We start from the raw sequence: 16896 nt of genomic DNA on the forward strand, positions 1-16896 counted from the left end.
GCTTTGCCGTTTAAATATTCATATTCATATGCTCAATTGCCTCTTAGTCACTCATATTTCCTTGTGTTATTCACCGTAAGTTAAGCTATGTCCACTAGAAGTCGTAATCACCCTCAAAATAATGTTATCGTAAGATTTAAATTATAAACTTAAGATAATATGACCTTAATTCAGGGATAAATATTAATTTAAGTGCGTATTTGGTTGTAAGGAACGTCATCACACATATCCTACTAAGTTATTATCAAACATACTACCAGTGGAAAATCTAGTTGGTTGGAAGACACTATCTTCGACTAAAAATCCTTGTATGAATATATATGTCACCAGTGATCTGTCTAGTAGCTTGAATATTATCCGAAATAAGGTTATAAACTGTGAGAGTTGTCAAAATTATCCGAAATAATTCAGTGAAGGCCTAAGTACAACCATGTCTACCTGCATGATTATTCAGATGATCTCAACATGGATAATAGCGCTGCCCATCAGCGTCTAGATCTATCCTAAACTACGTGATACTGCATAAGATTAAGAACTACCATTTGGAATTGGCAAAGATTCAATGACAATCTCAGAAACATCACTTAAAAATCACTTCATCTCACCTGTGACAACTATGACTATTCACACAAAGAAAAATAAATAAATATGACCATCATAAGTCACTATCACCCTTATACCATTTCTATAATATGTCAATTATCACTCATACTTCACGTATAATAAATCTCTCACTATATTATATGCATATCCATTCATTAAACTGCACGCAAAATGTGCCACGACATTCTTAAAATATCACCTTACTTCCTACCGTCATAGTGTCAAATTTAACATCATAACTCTGAGCAGTACAATGCCTTATTCCATCATAAACACCTCCCATATACGATCTCGTACCATGTGACCTTAATTATATTAGTAAACACTCGTATTAATACCAACTTCATACTTTACTCTTCACTGATAATAATAATAACACTAATTATTTTCTCTCACATATCATTGGAAACATTACGATCGGAATATCACCATGCCTACTAATGGATCTGACGTTACATATAAATGAGTACCTACTTCCTACAACCTCACCTAGACGTTTGTCTACGCACTGTCTTCGCACGGAAGTACACATATCAACATTTAACTATAAAAAAGTAATGTTCTCTTACTTACGAAAACGACTCAGATAATGGACTTAGCTTGTCTTAAGGTGGTCTCGATGTCTTCTCATCTCCGGTCATCTCAGATTAGGATCTCATCATGTGGTTCCTTCACGAGTGATCCGGTTCATCGTAACTCCTCACAGCTGATTACTGGTCATCTGGGCTGATCAACATCGTATCGCCTCATCAAGGTCCAAGTAGCATTGCCTTGCTTCTTTACAGGTTCATAGTGGAGTCTCGTATGTATGGAACAGAGCAACAACAAAATATGTGATTCATTGCAGTCATTCTTCAGTTAATATATCTCTTGGGAAGCTTAAATTGTGTAGGTTCTGTTACGGTACAGTTTAGTTCAATATGACAGCTTCAAATAGACTAGGATAATTGCTAAGTGTTTATTCTGTTTGGAAAATGAAGTTCGCTCCTCTATGTTTTTGTTAGTGCAAGTGCACTCGACAGCTGATCAGTACGTATGCTTTTTGCTATTGAGCAGTATCCGACAAATTTATATATGCTCTGCGTCAATTTGTGACGTATCTCTATTATAATCTGGGTAATCTCCTTTTTATTGTATTTTAAATTTCGCGCAGCGATTAGATCTTGATAATAGATGTTATGCGTGTAGCCGCGAATCATATTTTCTTCTAAATTACGCTGTTTGTTTCAGATAAGTAGATTCTTTCAATCTAGTTCGATGGCTTCTTGCTGCTTCAAGGCCTGATTGTGTAATGAATGATGAGAGAATTTTTTTTAAATAATAGGTTTAAATAATGTCCATTTGTCATTCTTTTCCTGCGCCTTCTAGACATGGTTCTTTCCGTAACCAAACGATGAGAATAACTACATTTCCGTCTGTATTGACGTTAAATGCATTCACATTAACATCTTAATCGCCGGGACTCCATATTTGTTCCCACCAGCTCGCATAAAGAACTGTGAAACGGCACATTTGTAATAATAAGGCATATCATTCTCCGACTCCAGTTTCCCAAGTTTAGTTTACAAATGCTCTCCCTTTCTTCTTACTTTTTTTTGTTCTTGGACATCTTCCCAAGTGAATCCCTTTTCCTACCCGTCTGATTTCATTGTCTCTGTCCAGCATTTTCTTGGTCTTCCCCTTGGTTTTTATCCCTGCACTTTGTGGTTGAAGCATTTTCTTTTAGTTCTCTCATTATCCATTATAATTACATGTCCATACCAATGAATTCTATGCTTCTTTAGAACACTGGCTTTAGGAACCTTAGTGCCAGCTTCCTATTCATGTTACAGTCTGATCTTGTCCCTCTTGGTCTTTTGATTCATAGTTCTGGTCAATCTCATTTCTGTTGCTTTAATTCTGTTAAAGTGTTTGTTTCAACTCCTCAGTTGTATATATAGGGCAGAATTCTCAGTATTCCATAATAATTTTTTAAGGACAAGACCCTGTGCATAAACTGGAATTAAACTTACGACTCTATGCTGTCACCGAAAACCTACAACCTGTTTTCCAATCATTGACCGGGTCAGGGATGGAATGAATGAAGCCTTCATCTTGCAGCAAGGATAGGAATTGTGCCGGCAGCCGAAGTCTGTTGCACTCCTCTGGGGCAATGATTAATTACTGACAGATGAAATGATACTGGAGAATCTTGCTGGTATGAAAGATGACAAGGAAAACTGGAGTACCCAGAGAAAAACCTGTCCTGTCTCTGCTTTGTCCAGCACAAATCTCACATGGAGTGACCAGGATTTGAACCACGGAACCCAGCGGTGAGAAGCCAGTGCACTAGATGCTGTTACTAATTTTTTTTAAATTTTATCTCTTAACCTCCAGGGTTGGTTTTTCCCTCAGACTCGGTGAGGGAACCCACCTCTACTGCCTCAAGAGCAGTGTCCTGGAGCATGAGACATTTGGTTGGGGTAAAACTAGGGAGGAGGACCAGTATCTTGCCCAGGTGGCCTCACCTGCTATGCTGAACAGGTGCCTTGTGGGGGATGGGAACATTATTAATCTGATATCAAGGAAGAGGGAAGGAAGCGGTCATGACCTTAAGTTAGGTACCATCCCGGCATTTGCATGGAGAAGAAGTGGGAAACCTCAGAAAACCACTTTGAGGATGGTCGAGGTGGGAGTCAAACCTCCTCTGCTCTACCTCCCGAGGCTGAGCGGACGCCATTCCAGTCCTCATACCACTTTCCAAATTTCGTGCCAGAGCTGGGAATCAAACTCAGGCCTCCAGGGGTGGCAGCTAATCACACTAACCACTACACCACAGAGGCAGACAGAAGTTAAAGGTGTCTTAAAATGCAGATATTCTTAGCATTGAAGTATTGTACATACATTAGTTACACCTCTCATGCTGAGTGGGATCTAGTTATCAGATATGTACTTAACTAAACTAGACCATGTACATTATCACAGTAACAAATCAACTTTTTTATGATGATGATGATGCTTGTTGTTTAGAGGGGCCTAACATCGAAGGTCATCGGCCCAATCAACTTTTTGACTGCCAAGGAAGTTTACAGAAATAACTTCTGACCCTGACCTTCCTATGAATGAACACATCCCTTCCATCAATAACAACATGCATGTATGCTAATGCCCTCCACTACAACCATACAGGATACGAGTAATAATAGAGTAAATTTAATAAAACGATGGTCAAATATACGGAAGAATTGTGCTACCCCAGACCAATTCATATTGCCCTGTATCTCAACTAGGCTTCCAGGTTTTGAAGAACATAACACAATCTGGTCCACCCTCAACAGAATACAGACAAACCGAAGAAGATGCACTGATTCATAGTATAAAATTTGTACGAGTTGGCCCCATTTAGTGGGGTATGGCATCCTCATGTAGCTGCGACTGCGCTGCTGAACGTCATATCATCCAGACTTGCCCACTATGAGCATTTCATGGTAACTTGGGGAGTGTCTGTTGGTGCAGATAAATCAGTTGAATATATTAACAATTTAGATATCTATCTATGATCTTTCTGAGTAGTGTTATATGGACATAAGCTTAATTAAGTTAGTTATAAGTACTTGATGTGATTTGCTAAATAATAAGCAAACATGTAAGTGACCTCAGACTCTTTGTTGAAGCTTGTGGAGGAGATCTGCATGATCCAGGGAGAATAGAACTTCCAAAGTTGTACACACCATTTTTCTACTCATCAATAAACTGCACATGGACCATCACTGCCCCAGCGAATTTAGTAGTGTTAGCCAGGTGAGTAGGCAATATTCTACATCTCTTGTAACATCTATCTTGAAAATAAATCTATCCAAACTATAAGGGAAAATTATTAATTCTCAATTAGACACCTTGTTTCAAATTGCTAATTATTTTTGGACCTGGTCATGAAAGGCAAGAAAGGCTGAGGATGTCACCGTTCTGACCATGTGGCACTCCAATATCTGCTGGCCATCTGTCTGAGCAGCTGTCATCTTGGCAAGTGTAGGCCCTCAGGAGCTGTATATGCCACAAGGGATATAATGACTACTTGTTAGATTGGTGACTCATCAGTTTTCAGATAAGAAATGCTTTTAAAAATGTACTTTATGCCAAAGAAATGTAGCAGAAGAAGTTATTGAAAAGAAATTCCATTGCGTAGACAATGGTTGAATTAACTGTAAAAGCATAACTGTTAAGTAATTTATATGGTTGAAGACTACTAATGAATATATTTATTTATTGCACTTTTCTAACACTTGGTGATACCGATAGGTATGATGTCATAGAAATACCTGACGTGTTCCTATGGAAAACATGTCATATAACTGTTATAACAGTGCAGATCCTTCATATTTGATAATGGTCAGAGCTGATATCCCATTTTAGTCCCATACATGTTCATTGGACAAACGTTCAGGGACCAGGCTGGCCAAACAACCATCCTGAAAGTGCAAAGGTAATTCAGGGAAATCTGTGATATTTGTGGCTTATAGGCTTATAGGCTACCTAATGAAGTCATAGAAATACATGACGTGCTCCTATGGAAATGAAGTTACTACAGCTAATTCCCATTAAGATATCCTGAATGCACTGTTGAACTATCAATTTCCACAAAAAAATGAAATGGCATATGTCTTTTAGTGCCTGGAGTGTCGGAAGACAATTTCGGCTTGCCAGATGCAGGTTTTTCGATTTGATGCCCATAGGCGACCTGTGTGTCATGATGAGGATGAAATAATGATGAAAATTACACATAGCCCTACACCAAGTCCCCTTGCCAGCAAAATTAACCGATTATGGTTAAAATTTCCGACCCTGCCGGAAATCGAACCCGGGACCCCTGTGACCAAAGGCCAGCACACTAACTATTTAGCCTTGAAGGTGGACATCAATTTCCACAGATCAGTATCATTAGGGACTGGAAATTACAGTACAGATACTTCCATAGCACAATACCACTTCACTCAATGAAGGCTAGATTCATATTTTTTCCAGAGATCTTCCACACATGAGTATATCAGTCATCTGTATTCTGACAAAACCTCAACAGTCATGCCATCAGATCACAACACCTATGGAAATGAAGCTGCTGGCTGAAGGACATTCATGGTAGATAGCATATAATATGCCAGGAAGACAGGCATGTTCATCAACTTGTGATTGTGTGTCAACACAAGGATACCTAGTGATGCCATGTCTCTGGCTGATATAAAGATAGAAATACCCATGAAGCTACTTCTGCCTAAAGAACAATTGAATTATTTTTTCATCTGGCAATGAGTTTGGGTCTCCTAGAACCTTATTTGTATATGTGAGTTTCTTCATCTTGCCTCTCTCAAATCCTCAAGTTGTTTAAAATTGTCTTGAATGCATCATTGTGCCATCCATTGTGTTCAAGACACTGCTAACACAACACACAACCTTTTGCATGACTACTACTAAAGAAGTACTATGCCTTTGACAGCAATTATACAGCTTAGCTGCATTAAATGACAAGGCTGTCTACAGTGGTTAAAAAAGATCAATTTCAACTGAGAAGTGAACTGCCTTGAACAGGGACCACCAAAAGTGTAGATATATTACCATATACTTAGCTCCCTCTCCATATCAATGGTAAGTGTCAGCCTTCAGATCCCAACATAGCAGGTTCAAACCCAGCAGAGGTAGTAGGTTTTTGAAGGGTGGTAAAAAGTCCATTCAACACTCCATGTTGTATGATAACAGCATATAAAGACTGGCTCCATGGCTAAATGGTTTGTATGCTGGCCTTTGGTCACAGGGGTCCCGGGTTCGATCCCCGGCAGGGTCGGGAATTTTAACCATAATTGGTTAACTCCGCTGGCACGGGGACTGGGTGTCTGTGTCGTCTTCGTCATCATTTCATCTTCATCACGACGCGTGGGTCACCTACGGGCGTCAAATCGAAAGACCTGCATCTGGCGAGCCGAACTTGTCCTCGGACACTCCCGGCACTAAAAGCCATACGCCATTTTAATACAGCATATAAAAGATTTATGGTGACGCATTTGGTGTTCGACAAAATTCATTAAAAACTCGGCCATATATGTCCATGAAAGATTCAATTTACTCTGCCGTCTAGTAAACCTAGAGGAAAATAAAATGTCAAAATTTATGAGCAGGCAGGCAGATGGCATCAAATTAACATGTTTGTGGCCTCTCAGATATCAGTAACTATTACCGTGGTATCAGTACTGTAATTTTTTTTGCTTAATGGAGTTTATTTCTGTGTCTTTATGCATTTTAATTATTTCAGTAATATTGCTGTGCATGGGAGCCATGATGCACATGTTGTGTGAGCAACACTACCAATGTCATTTTTGCCTTCAGCGCTGTTTGACGCAGTGCGTGCATCATGACTCGTAATGATGTGGAATGAAGAAAATAATGTTTTGCTTGATTATAGATATTGAATAACTTTTATACACCAAATAAATAAGTTTTGAACATTTCTCTCAAAAATTCTGTATAGTAGAATCCTTATTATTGCTGTGTAAACAATCACAGGCACTGCAACAAACACAGACAGATGTGGCATTGTTTGGAGTACCGTATCAGTTACTTCTGTCTTTTGTGGAGTTGCATGAAACTTTGCTCAAGGCACAAGACCAGCTTTCCAGGTCACTCGCTGCCGTAGAACATGCTGTCTCTGCACCGTCCCTCTTCATATCACTGCACTGCTTGCACAATCTATACCATTTCTCTCTAGCCACACATTTACTGGAAAAACATATCCTGAAGGCACTGTGATAGATTTTGGGAGCTACGAGAAAGTGTTTCTTGCACTGAGAAGGTCCTGCAACCTCACTATTCTCTGTGACATCATAATTGTAATGGCTACAGAGATAATAACTAACGATCTTTTGCCCAGATTGAACATACAGTATGTTTAATAACAAATTAACAATGCACATATAAGAGGTGCATTTGTTTACATAGGTATTGGCAAAAATATGAGCTTTAATATTTGGCATGGAGTGTGATTTATATGTGTTGTCATAGGCTCTATCTGAAAATAGCCATGACGTACATGTATTATCATCAGTCGCAAATGTATTAAAAATGCCTGTACACGATAGTTGAGGATACAATTATTATTTTTTAGTATATTCTTGGCAAGGATACAGGAAAAATGAATATGCCTTTTATAGAAAATTCTGAGGATACTGAAGTCCTAGTAATGTTCAAAAACTGAAAGCAAATTGTGTCCAAACCTGGCATGCTGGTAGGCTATGATGATGATGATGATGATGATGTATTTCATGTGATCGTTGCTAGACTGTGCAGACCTTGTAAGGCAGACACTCCGCCGAGGGTAGGTGGTATCTGCAGTGTATGTGAAAGTGTGTGTTATTGTGGTGGGGGATGGTGTTTTGTGTGGAGTATGATTTGCAGGGATGTTGGAAACGACACAATATGTACATGAATGGAATTTACTATTCCAATCACTACTGCTCAACATACTGATTTAGCAGGAAGACAGATATGCTACTGGTTAATCTGACATTAGAGGTAACATTTGTGAATGATTCTTTTTCTATATAATTTGGAAAATCTTATGGAGCACCTTACCTACACCACATTTAGAAGTTTGTAATTGAACTACTTGAAGGGTCTTGCAGAAGACTAACTTATAAGAAAAAATGTTGTCTTTTTGTGTTGCATAATTCATACTGAGATCAAGTTTCATTCACAATACAAAGACAAGAAGTACAAGCTAATCTATTCTATCTGCTGTTTATTACCTTCAAATAACCTTTAACATACCAAGGGTGATGGTGAGTAAAACCAAACTACCTACTTATGAGTTCACCCCCACTTTGTGTGACTGATTTTTTGTCTCTCTCTCTCACTCTGTTAGTATGTGTTTTCTTATCTTACTTTGTGTTATAAAATGGAGAGCCAAAAATTATAGTCCTAATTGTTGTTTGTTAGGTAATCAATATTAAGTGATAATTTCAACTACAATAGGCTCTTGATTAACCATGGTGATCCAGAAAAAGGTAATATGGAAAGAGAAAAGGAAAATGAAGTCAAGTTCAACTTATTGTAGTGTACATCACAGTAATGGCTCACATGCTCTTAATTAATATAGTAACTTTTATACACACTAAATTATTATTATTATTATTATTATTATTATTATTATTATTATTATTATTATTATTATTATTATTATTATTATTATTATTATTATTATTATTATTATTATTATTATTATTATTATTATTATTTCCACCTCTGTGGTGTAATGGTTAGTGTGATTAGCTGCCATTCCCAGAGGCCCAGGTTTGATTCCCGGCTCTAGCATGAAATTTAAAAAGTGGTACGAGGGCGGGAATGGGATCCACTCAGCCTTGAGGGTTCAACTGAGTAGATTAGGGTTTGATTCCCACCTCATCCATTCTTGAAAGTTCTTTTCCATGGTTTATAGTTTCCCACTTCTCCTCCAGTCAAATGCCGGAATGGTACCTAGCTTAAGGCCGCTTCCCTCCCTCTTCCTTGTCTATCCCTTCCAATCTTCCCACCCCCCCACAAGGCCCCAGCATAGCAGGTGAGGCCGCCTGGGCAACGTACTGGTCCTTCTTCTCAGTTGTATCCCCAGCCCGAAGTCTCACGCTCCAGGACACTGCCTTCAAGGTGGTAAAGGTGGGATCCCTTGCTGATTCCGAGGGGAAATCCAATCGTGGAGGGTAAACAGATTAAGAAAGATTATTATTATTATTATTACAACTGTAAATCTTTGTAGATTGACCAGGTGGAATATTCTCCTTTTAAATTAGTTACTATGTGGACAATCATGAAATTTATAGCATATGATATCACATGCTCTTACCTCTCAAACAGTACAGAGCAATGATTTTGATTGTATTGGAGTTCAGTTCAGTTTAATGAGCAGGTGCCTGTAATACACTGTGCTATTCACTAGTTTCTGCTTGTGCTGAACCATGTCTGAAAAACATAAACTTACACTATTAACGATACAGCGGAAGCTGAAAATAGGGCATAAACTAGAAGGAGGCAGTTCTACACAGCACCTGTCTTTGACTTATGGTGTGAGTGAAAGTATGATCTGGGATATCTGGAAAAACAAAGAGAAAATAATATTTCACAAGTATCTCCAATTCGCCCATGGTTTTGCAAAAGTGGCAAACAGTGAAAATGTCTACATACTGCACCCGCCCCCTCCCTATAAGGCACCGGCATGGAATCTACAGGGTCGCCCACGGGTCAAGAAAAATTAAAAATAAATAGGCGCTGAACTAAAGTAATCTTAAAGGCGTACAGGGGAGGAGAAGCGGGGCATATTTAACTAAAATGAGAACACATTCGAATTAACAGTTTTAACTCACAAACCGGTTTATTCAACCTTAATGATGATGGGAAATGGCGCATTAAAATACACTAATGAATTACATTAAAATTTATACATGTTTGTTGTGAATTATTATGTCGACATCTGCCCATTATGCTTGATAGAAATGAGTACGTTTACCGAGAAGCGATGTATCGTGACATGAAGCGAATGGAAAATCTTACCATAACACTGAGGCTATATTATCACTAACACATAAAACTAACATGCACCGACAACGTGTCTGAGCAATCTCTACTCTAATGAAGACCTAGATTTTTCCCAATGAAATGACGTAAAAGAAAAATGCACTCATATGAAACAACACCTGGGTTCGAACTGACCCTCGCTATTATAGACATCGCCAGGCTGATGGACAGAACCACCACTGACCTTATTTACAACCACACATGACATAAAGAACACATAAATCATACATGATATGCAACAGATACGTAAGGCACTTTGATCTTCCTTCAGACGCCGTAAACCTCCAATGTCTACGTTGAGCATCGAACTGACAACCTCTTGCAATGAAGACAGGGTCCTGTAATCCCTATCTATATTATACTCGAACAATTAACAATTATTCACTAGCAAACATTAGCATTATCGGCCGGGCCACTTGTTCATAAATTCACTACTCTGGCGTGTTGATTAAATCACATATTTTAGCCGTCTCTTCACTTTAAAAGCCCTTCCTTACATTGGGACACACACAAAAAAAAAAAAACATGACCGGTGGCAGGGGCAGGCGAGATGCTCCCTCCTCCACATGCGGTCGACAGCCCACCATTAACAGGCGTAACATTCCCTTTCATAAGGACACAAGACCACTCCACTAGGAAGTACGTCTACAATAAACTGAGGTCTCAAACACTCGCGCAAATCACCTCGAATTCAACACATATTTTCCCAACAGTATCACGTCACTTTCACAACGCGGCTCTGGTATCACAATGCTAATATTTGCCCGATTATTATTATTATTATTATTATTATTATTATTATTATTATTATTATTATTATTATTATTATTGTTGTTGTTGTTGTTATTATTATTATTATTATTATTATTATTATTATTATTATTATTATTATTATTATTATTATTATTATTATTATTATTATTATAATTATTTCTGCCGTTCTGCATGACTTACCCACTACATTAATCATACATGGTCATCGTGCGGAATCTATTCAGCAATTACAACACAATTACGTGCTCGCACGGCAATTGACATCTGATTACTGACTGATAATTAATCGATGATCAGCACTTGGTTACCTTGCCGTCACACGGCAATACCTTAATTAATTAATTAATATTCACACGGATTGATATTTGATACTCGCACTATGATCACATCCTGGTAGTTTAATCACATAATCAATTAAAATCACAACGCTCCCTATATAAGTATTTCGAAAGGGGGGTTTTGGCTTCAGTTCGGCCGCTGAGCCTCGTAGTTACGTGCCTTACACACTGTAGTACTTACCGTTTTTACTTGCCATGCACTTATCAAAATAATAATTACTCTAATTAATAACTACTCTCACTGCACTCCCCTAAACTCATTACTCCTGGTCTTCTGACGCAAATAATCAAACAAAATCTCCCAAGAAAGAAATAATTGAATAAATCTCTACCACATGCAAAACTAAAGTATTATATTCCCTAAATTATTTACAATCAATTACTCAGACCTGTCGTCGGTTTCCTAAACTAAGAATTAATCACTACGCGCCCATTTCGGCGCTCTATTTCAACTGGACTACATCTTTAATCTTTTATAGCGTCAGCTTACGATAAACATTTCCCATCCCTTCTAGGCATGCCAGATATTAAAAATTAGTACTCATCTCTATCACATGATGACACCTTCGTCAGCTCAGGAGGTCCATCCTGGGCTTACTCCTGGTCCATGGGCACCTGCGGTGATTACTTGCATTTCCATACCACCTTGAAGTTGGGGGTCCATGGTTCGATGCTGGTGGAGCCGCTGGCAGTTAATCCTGTACACACACAACGTCACTGTTTAATTCCACACTCCGGTTAACAGCGTTCAATGTGAACGTCCGGTCACGATCTCGGATATGACTACGTAGTCCGCGGTTCAGTACCGAATCCCATCTATCTCTCAGCCACTATTCAGTCTGCTGCTACGTAAGATTATTATGCTATAGTAATGATAATAATATTACTTTACACATCACGGTTTTATAAAAAGTTAACACTGATGTCACGGAGACCAAAACTAGACACTGTTTATGAGAATTCTATTATTTCACTTGAAATGGGAGTTAACTTCACTTGAACAAAGAACTAACGAGAGCTTAACCAAGCATAGCTTCGCCGTCGATGAGCCGCGAGTCCCGAGTGATGCTCGTCCCTTACTGCAGTGGTTTTTACAAGGGAGCGATACCCCTTCCACTAATTTGCGTATTGCCTATTCACGGCATACTCGAGGTGTAATAGTACGGCTAATCAGTGACCAATATTTAGTTGATGCGATTGAGACATATCCACTCAATTATCCTTCGGTGGATCTCCTTCAATTAATTAAAATCTGTCCGGCTTCCCCTACCACGCGGGGTGAAGTCCCTCCGTCGAGGACGTGTCATGAGAATAAACAGATGGCCCAGTACTTTTCCACGCAGAAACAACACAGTATTCTTTCTTCTTCTGAAAGTTATCAAGAAAGGGGACATTAGACACTCTAAATAAATGTCCCAGTGACATTTGTCCCTTTTAAATCGGGGGACGACTCCATAATTCAAGTTTCATTAATTTTCTAGATCGTAGGTAATTAAGTTGGCTAGTCCGGATCCAAGATGGCTCCTATATTTCGTTTCGAAAAAGTTGGTTTCCCCTCATTCTGTGAGTCTTGAGGAGGGATGTCTTCTCTCGAGTGATGTCACGGGGAATCCCCATTCATAACCCCTCCCGGGTCTAAGTTGGCTTGGCTTCCTCTGCGGGCCCCCTCCGCTACACAAAGGATGATATGGCGCAGTAGGTCGCAAACAAAGAAATATCGTAAAATAACTTTCAAAGACTCAATTTATCTATCTTAATGGTATGAATATTAATTAGTTTCGGTATTACCTGTATTAATGTTATGAATATTAATCAATTTCAGCATTGTTTTCCTTAAATAGCATTGCGTGCGTAATTACGAAAATCAATATCAACCAAAGGTCCTTGGGTCATGCCCCTGTCGGGTTCAATACACAGATCTGGATAAAGACGTGTTGGAATGCTTTCGACAGATGTGAACAGAAGGCTTGCAAGTATCTGGCATAATATGGAGCAAATAGGCCCTTAATGTCTTGAAGATTTAGGGTGAATTTAATACATTATCTAGTTGGCTAATGAAATTAGAACAACTGTTAGATACTGTACAGTATGTCAAAGTAATTTAGCTTCATTTAACTCCATAGTATTTTAATGTAGCAAATTACTTCATCAATATCTGTTTCAGATTATGTGCAGATTATCCACCGTTTTTGATGATCTGCGGTTTCTCTAGCCTCCACTGCAGATAGTTGAGAGTCTATTGTTTAGTCAGTGTCAGTGATAGGGCTAATAATGCCATAGTTTTGTCCCTATTAATAATGATTGCATCACTAGTAAGCGATAGTTGTTTTCTTTGGGAGCTCTTTTTACCACATGCAATAAACAATATACTTCATGTTAAATGCAGTTTCTGACAATGTAATGTTTTGCCCTTGTGAGGTCTAAAAAAAATTGAATAGAATGAACGGAAAGTAAAGCTTTTCGAAGTGGTTCGTGGTGTTGGTTACTGTAGTCACCACTTAGTTTGTGAACCATAGGCAATGGCTGAGTGACCTAGTAAGTGGCCCTGAGGGTCAGGATATCAGTTTCTATGGAATAGGAGTGGGCATCTTGGACATATTCTGAGTCATGGCCCTCCTTGTGCTTAGGTGGTAGAAATACACAATCCACTGGTGGTCCATAACCTGTTGGAGGAAAAATTCTGACTGGAACTATGTGTAGATATGGTAGCATCCTGCTTCAAAGAATTTTTTATGAGCATGCTTAAAATGTTTTAACCCATTAGTGCATAGCATTCAAAAAATCAGGTGTCATAAAAATATAAAATGCGTGATATTTATGCATGGTTTTAACCTTGCAATACTTCCTTGTGCTTCAGAAAGGCTGGAGCTAACAAGAGCCAAGAATACATCATTCTTCATTCTTACCATTCATTGTTGAATCACACTTATTGCAAGCATGGCGGCAAGATAGTACAGAGTTTTGAGCAACAGGCGAGAGTTTTATTTATGAATTAACAAATATTTCCAATAATTGTAAACTTTTGGACGGATCATATTGTTGAGACTCCTATGAATCTACCAACACACAAAGATTTCAATTATGTCTTATTATTGAGGTGACAGAGGCTTGTAAATATAGCTGTCCTGAAAATTGGACGCTATGCACAGGGAGTCCTATTGTCTCAAACATTTGTATTCTCTTAATAGTTTGATGGTGAGTGAAATATTGGAAGTTTTGAAGGAAGAACCAACATTTGGAAAAGAGCAGCACATCAGACCACCTGATGATGGATGTGAAACGGTTCATGATAATGACAGATGAGTATGAGGATAATCCAAATTACCTTGGTAGAAACCAACTTCTGAGTAAATGTGAAGGGCAAATTGCTTCAACAGAATATGAAAAAGGGAAGGCTAGGTCCAGTGGTAGTAATAATATTACTGAAAGTTTATAGATGGAACTGAAAAACCAGAAAAGCATGCAAAAGGAAGCTGTCATAAAAAAATGAAGAGAGTCATACATAAGATTGGGCCAGTACCCCTGTTTCCGATATCGCTGTAGAAAATTCAAAAGCATTAGTAGGTCGAATTGTGACACACAAGAAACAACCTCAAAGTGGACAAGATCGCAATCTCACAATCTACATCTCAGTTAGTGACTGACTGCATTCCTGTCTCCTCCCCCCCCACACCAGATGATGCGCAAAATTGTAGAATTCCGTTGGACTTCTTCCTCTGCCAGTGGCTATAGGATACCTTTCCAAGTGTATACTGCAATATAAAATGAAAGGCTGGAAGTGTAGTCTACTCCTACCCTCTCATTGATGCAGGTAGAACTGAATAAGAAGGGGGCATACAGTATTCTTTGACAACTACTTTACATTGCAAGTGATAAAAATCATTGTTGTCCATATTGAAGATACTGAATGTAGGATGCTAAATGGTTTATTTTGTCACCTATTCAATACATATAAATTTTACATTTAGGAATTTATTATTAATTCCTCTTGAGACATGTTTCGCCCTTCATTGAGGGCATCATCAGTCAAATTACTTCCTCAAGGCAAAAATCAGGTACCTGATTAGTATTTAACATGCACAAATTAATACACATTACAATGGGAAAATTAAGTACGAGAAACTCTTGTACAATGGTGATGGTTAAACAATATAAGTTTAAAGAATAAGAAGTCGGCACCAATGCTTAAAATTACTGGGTAAATATAGCAGAGTTCAGCAGTGGTGCTCTGAAGAATAATTGATGCACTCATAGGAAATTATAAAGTTTATAAAATTATTTACAGTATAACAGTCGGGGGGAAAGGGTATAGTGCTCCCTGAAATTGGTAAGACATCTGACTTCAAATGGAATGAGTGCAACAAGGACATTTTAAGAAAACCAGACAGAAAAGTGTCCCCTTCAAAGAAAGGCAGACAGGAAAAAGAAAAGGGGAATCATATGATTACAGGAGTTTTGATGGTGTATCGCTGGTGCGCTGGAATGACAACAGTATTGTCCCTGTAGGTACGAACTACAAACAGGTGGAGATATAGCGGTGCATCAAGGTGATCCAGCATAAAAAATATATGCAAAATGTCTGTGCCACAATGAAAGCTGTCAAGTCCTATAGTGATATCAGACTGACCATTTTCGACTTCACCCGAAATGCTTGTAGGGATACATAAACGTAAATACCGTATACAGTATTGTGATAAGTCTGTAGTGGAAATTATAGGTCCACTTTACAGTGTAAAGTGGATAAGTTAACTCTTGCTTAGCTTGCAACATTATTGTACAGTGTAATGCTGAGTAACTAGTGTTGTTGAACTGACCTGAGTGCAAAGCATCCGATATATCGGACAACCTTTGTAAATAAAACAATCACTTGTATGAACATTCTGATAGTTGGAATGTGTTTCTGCTATTATTAAGAGGAGGAATGTGTAGACAAATTGAAATAAAACACAAAAAATAACTTTGTGCACTAATGGGTTCAAGCTTTGGACCTATGGGAGTAACGGAGTCCCACTTCCATTTGGCAGACGAGGGACTCCTTTATAACAACCTGGTGGACAAAATGGAATTTGATGGGGAAACTATTACTATCAATGGGGCTTAAGGAAGAAAGACAGTTAATAATTAATTTCGTGTGGCTATTTCTAGCCGAGTGCAGCCCTTGTAAGGCAGACCCTCCGTTGAGGGTGGGCGGCATCTGCCGTGTGTAGGTAACTGCGTGTTATTGTGGTGGAGGATAGTGTTATGTGTGGTCTGTGAGTTGCAGGGATGTTGGGGACAGCACAAACACCCAGCCCCCCGGCCATTGGAATTAACCAATGAAGGTTAAAATCCCCATCCCGGCCGGGAATCGAACCCAGGACCCTCTGAACCAAAGGCCAGTATGCTGACCATTCAGCCAACGAGTCGGACAGAAAGACAGTAGAACTGGCTGAATCAGCAAAGACATGCGCCTGGATGTGTTAGGAGTTAATGATGTTTAGGTAAGGGGAGATAACAAGGAAGAGGTATGAGATTATAAGGTATGCTTAATAGGCATAAAAAAAGGGAAGGGCAGAGTGTGGGGTAGGAATTTTCATCAGGAATGTTATTGCTC

The 16896-nt window shown here is 38.7% G+C and overlaps 1 protein-coding gene across 1 annotated transcript in view; it reads left to right on the forward strand.

Annotated features, from left to right (window-relative positions):
* The window catches only part of Cubn (Cubilin), an 882604-nt gene that overhangs the window by 701830 nt on the left and 163878 nt on the right, over positions 1-16896 (forward strand). Inside the window, exon 56 of the mRNA XM_068225286.1 lies at positions 4257-4383. Coding sequence (XP_068081387.1) covers positions 4257-4383 — 127 coding nt within the window. The remainder of the gene's footprint in view (positions 1-4256; positions 4384-16896) is intronic.

The sequence above is a fragment of the Anabrus simplex genome, chromosome 1 (assembly GCF_040414725.1).
Source record: "Anabrus simplex isolate iqAnaSimp1 chromosome 1, ASM4041472v1, whole genome shotgun sequence".
In the NCBI taxonomy this organism is placed as follows: domain Eukaryota; kingdom Metazoa; phylum Arthropoda; class Insecta; order Orthoptera; family Tettigoniidae; genus Anabrus; species Anabrus simplex.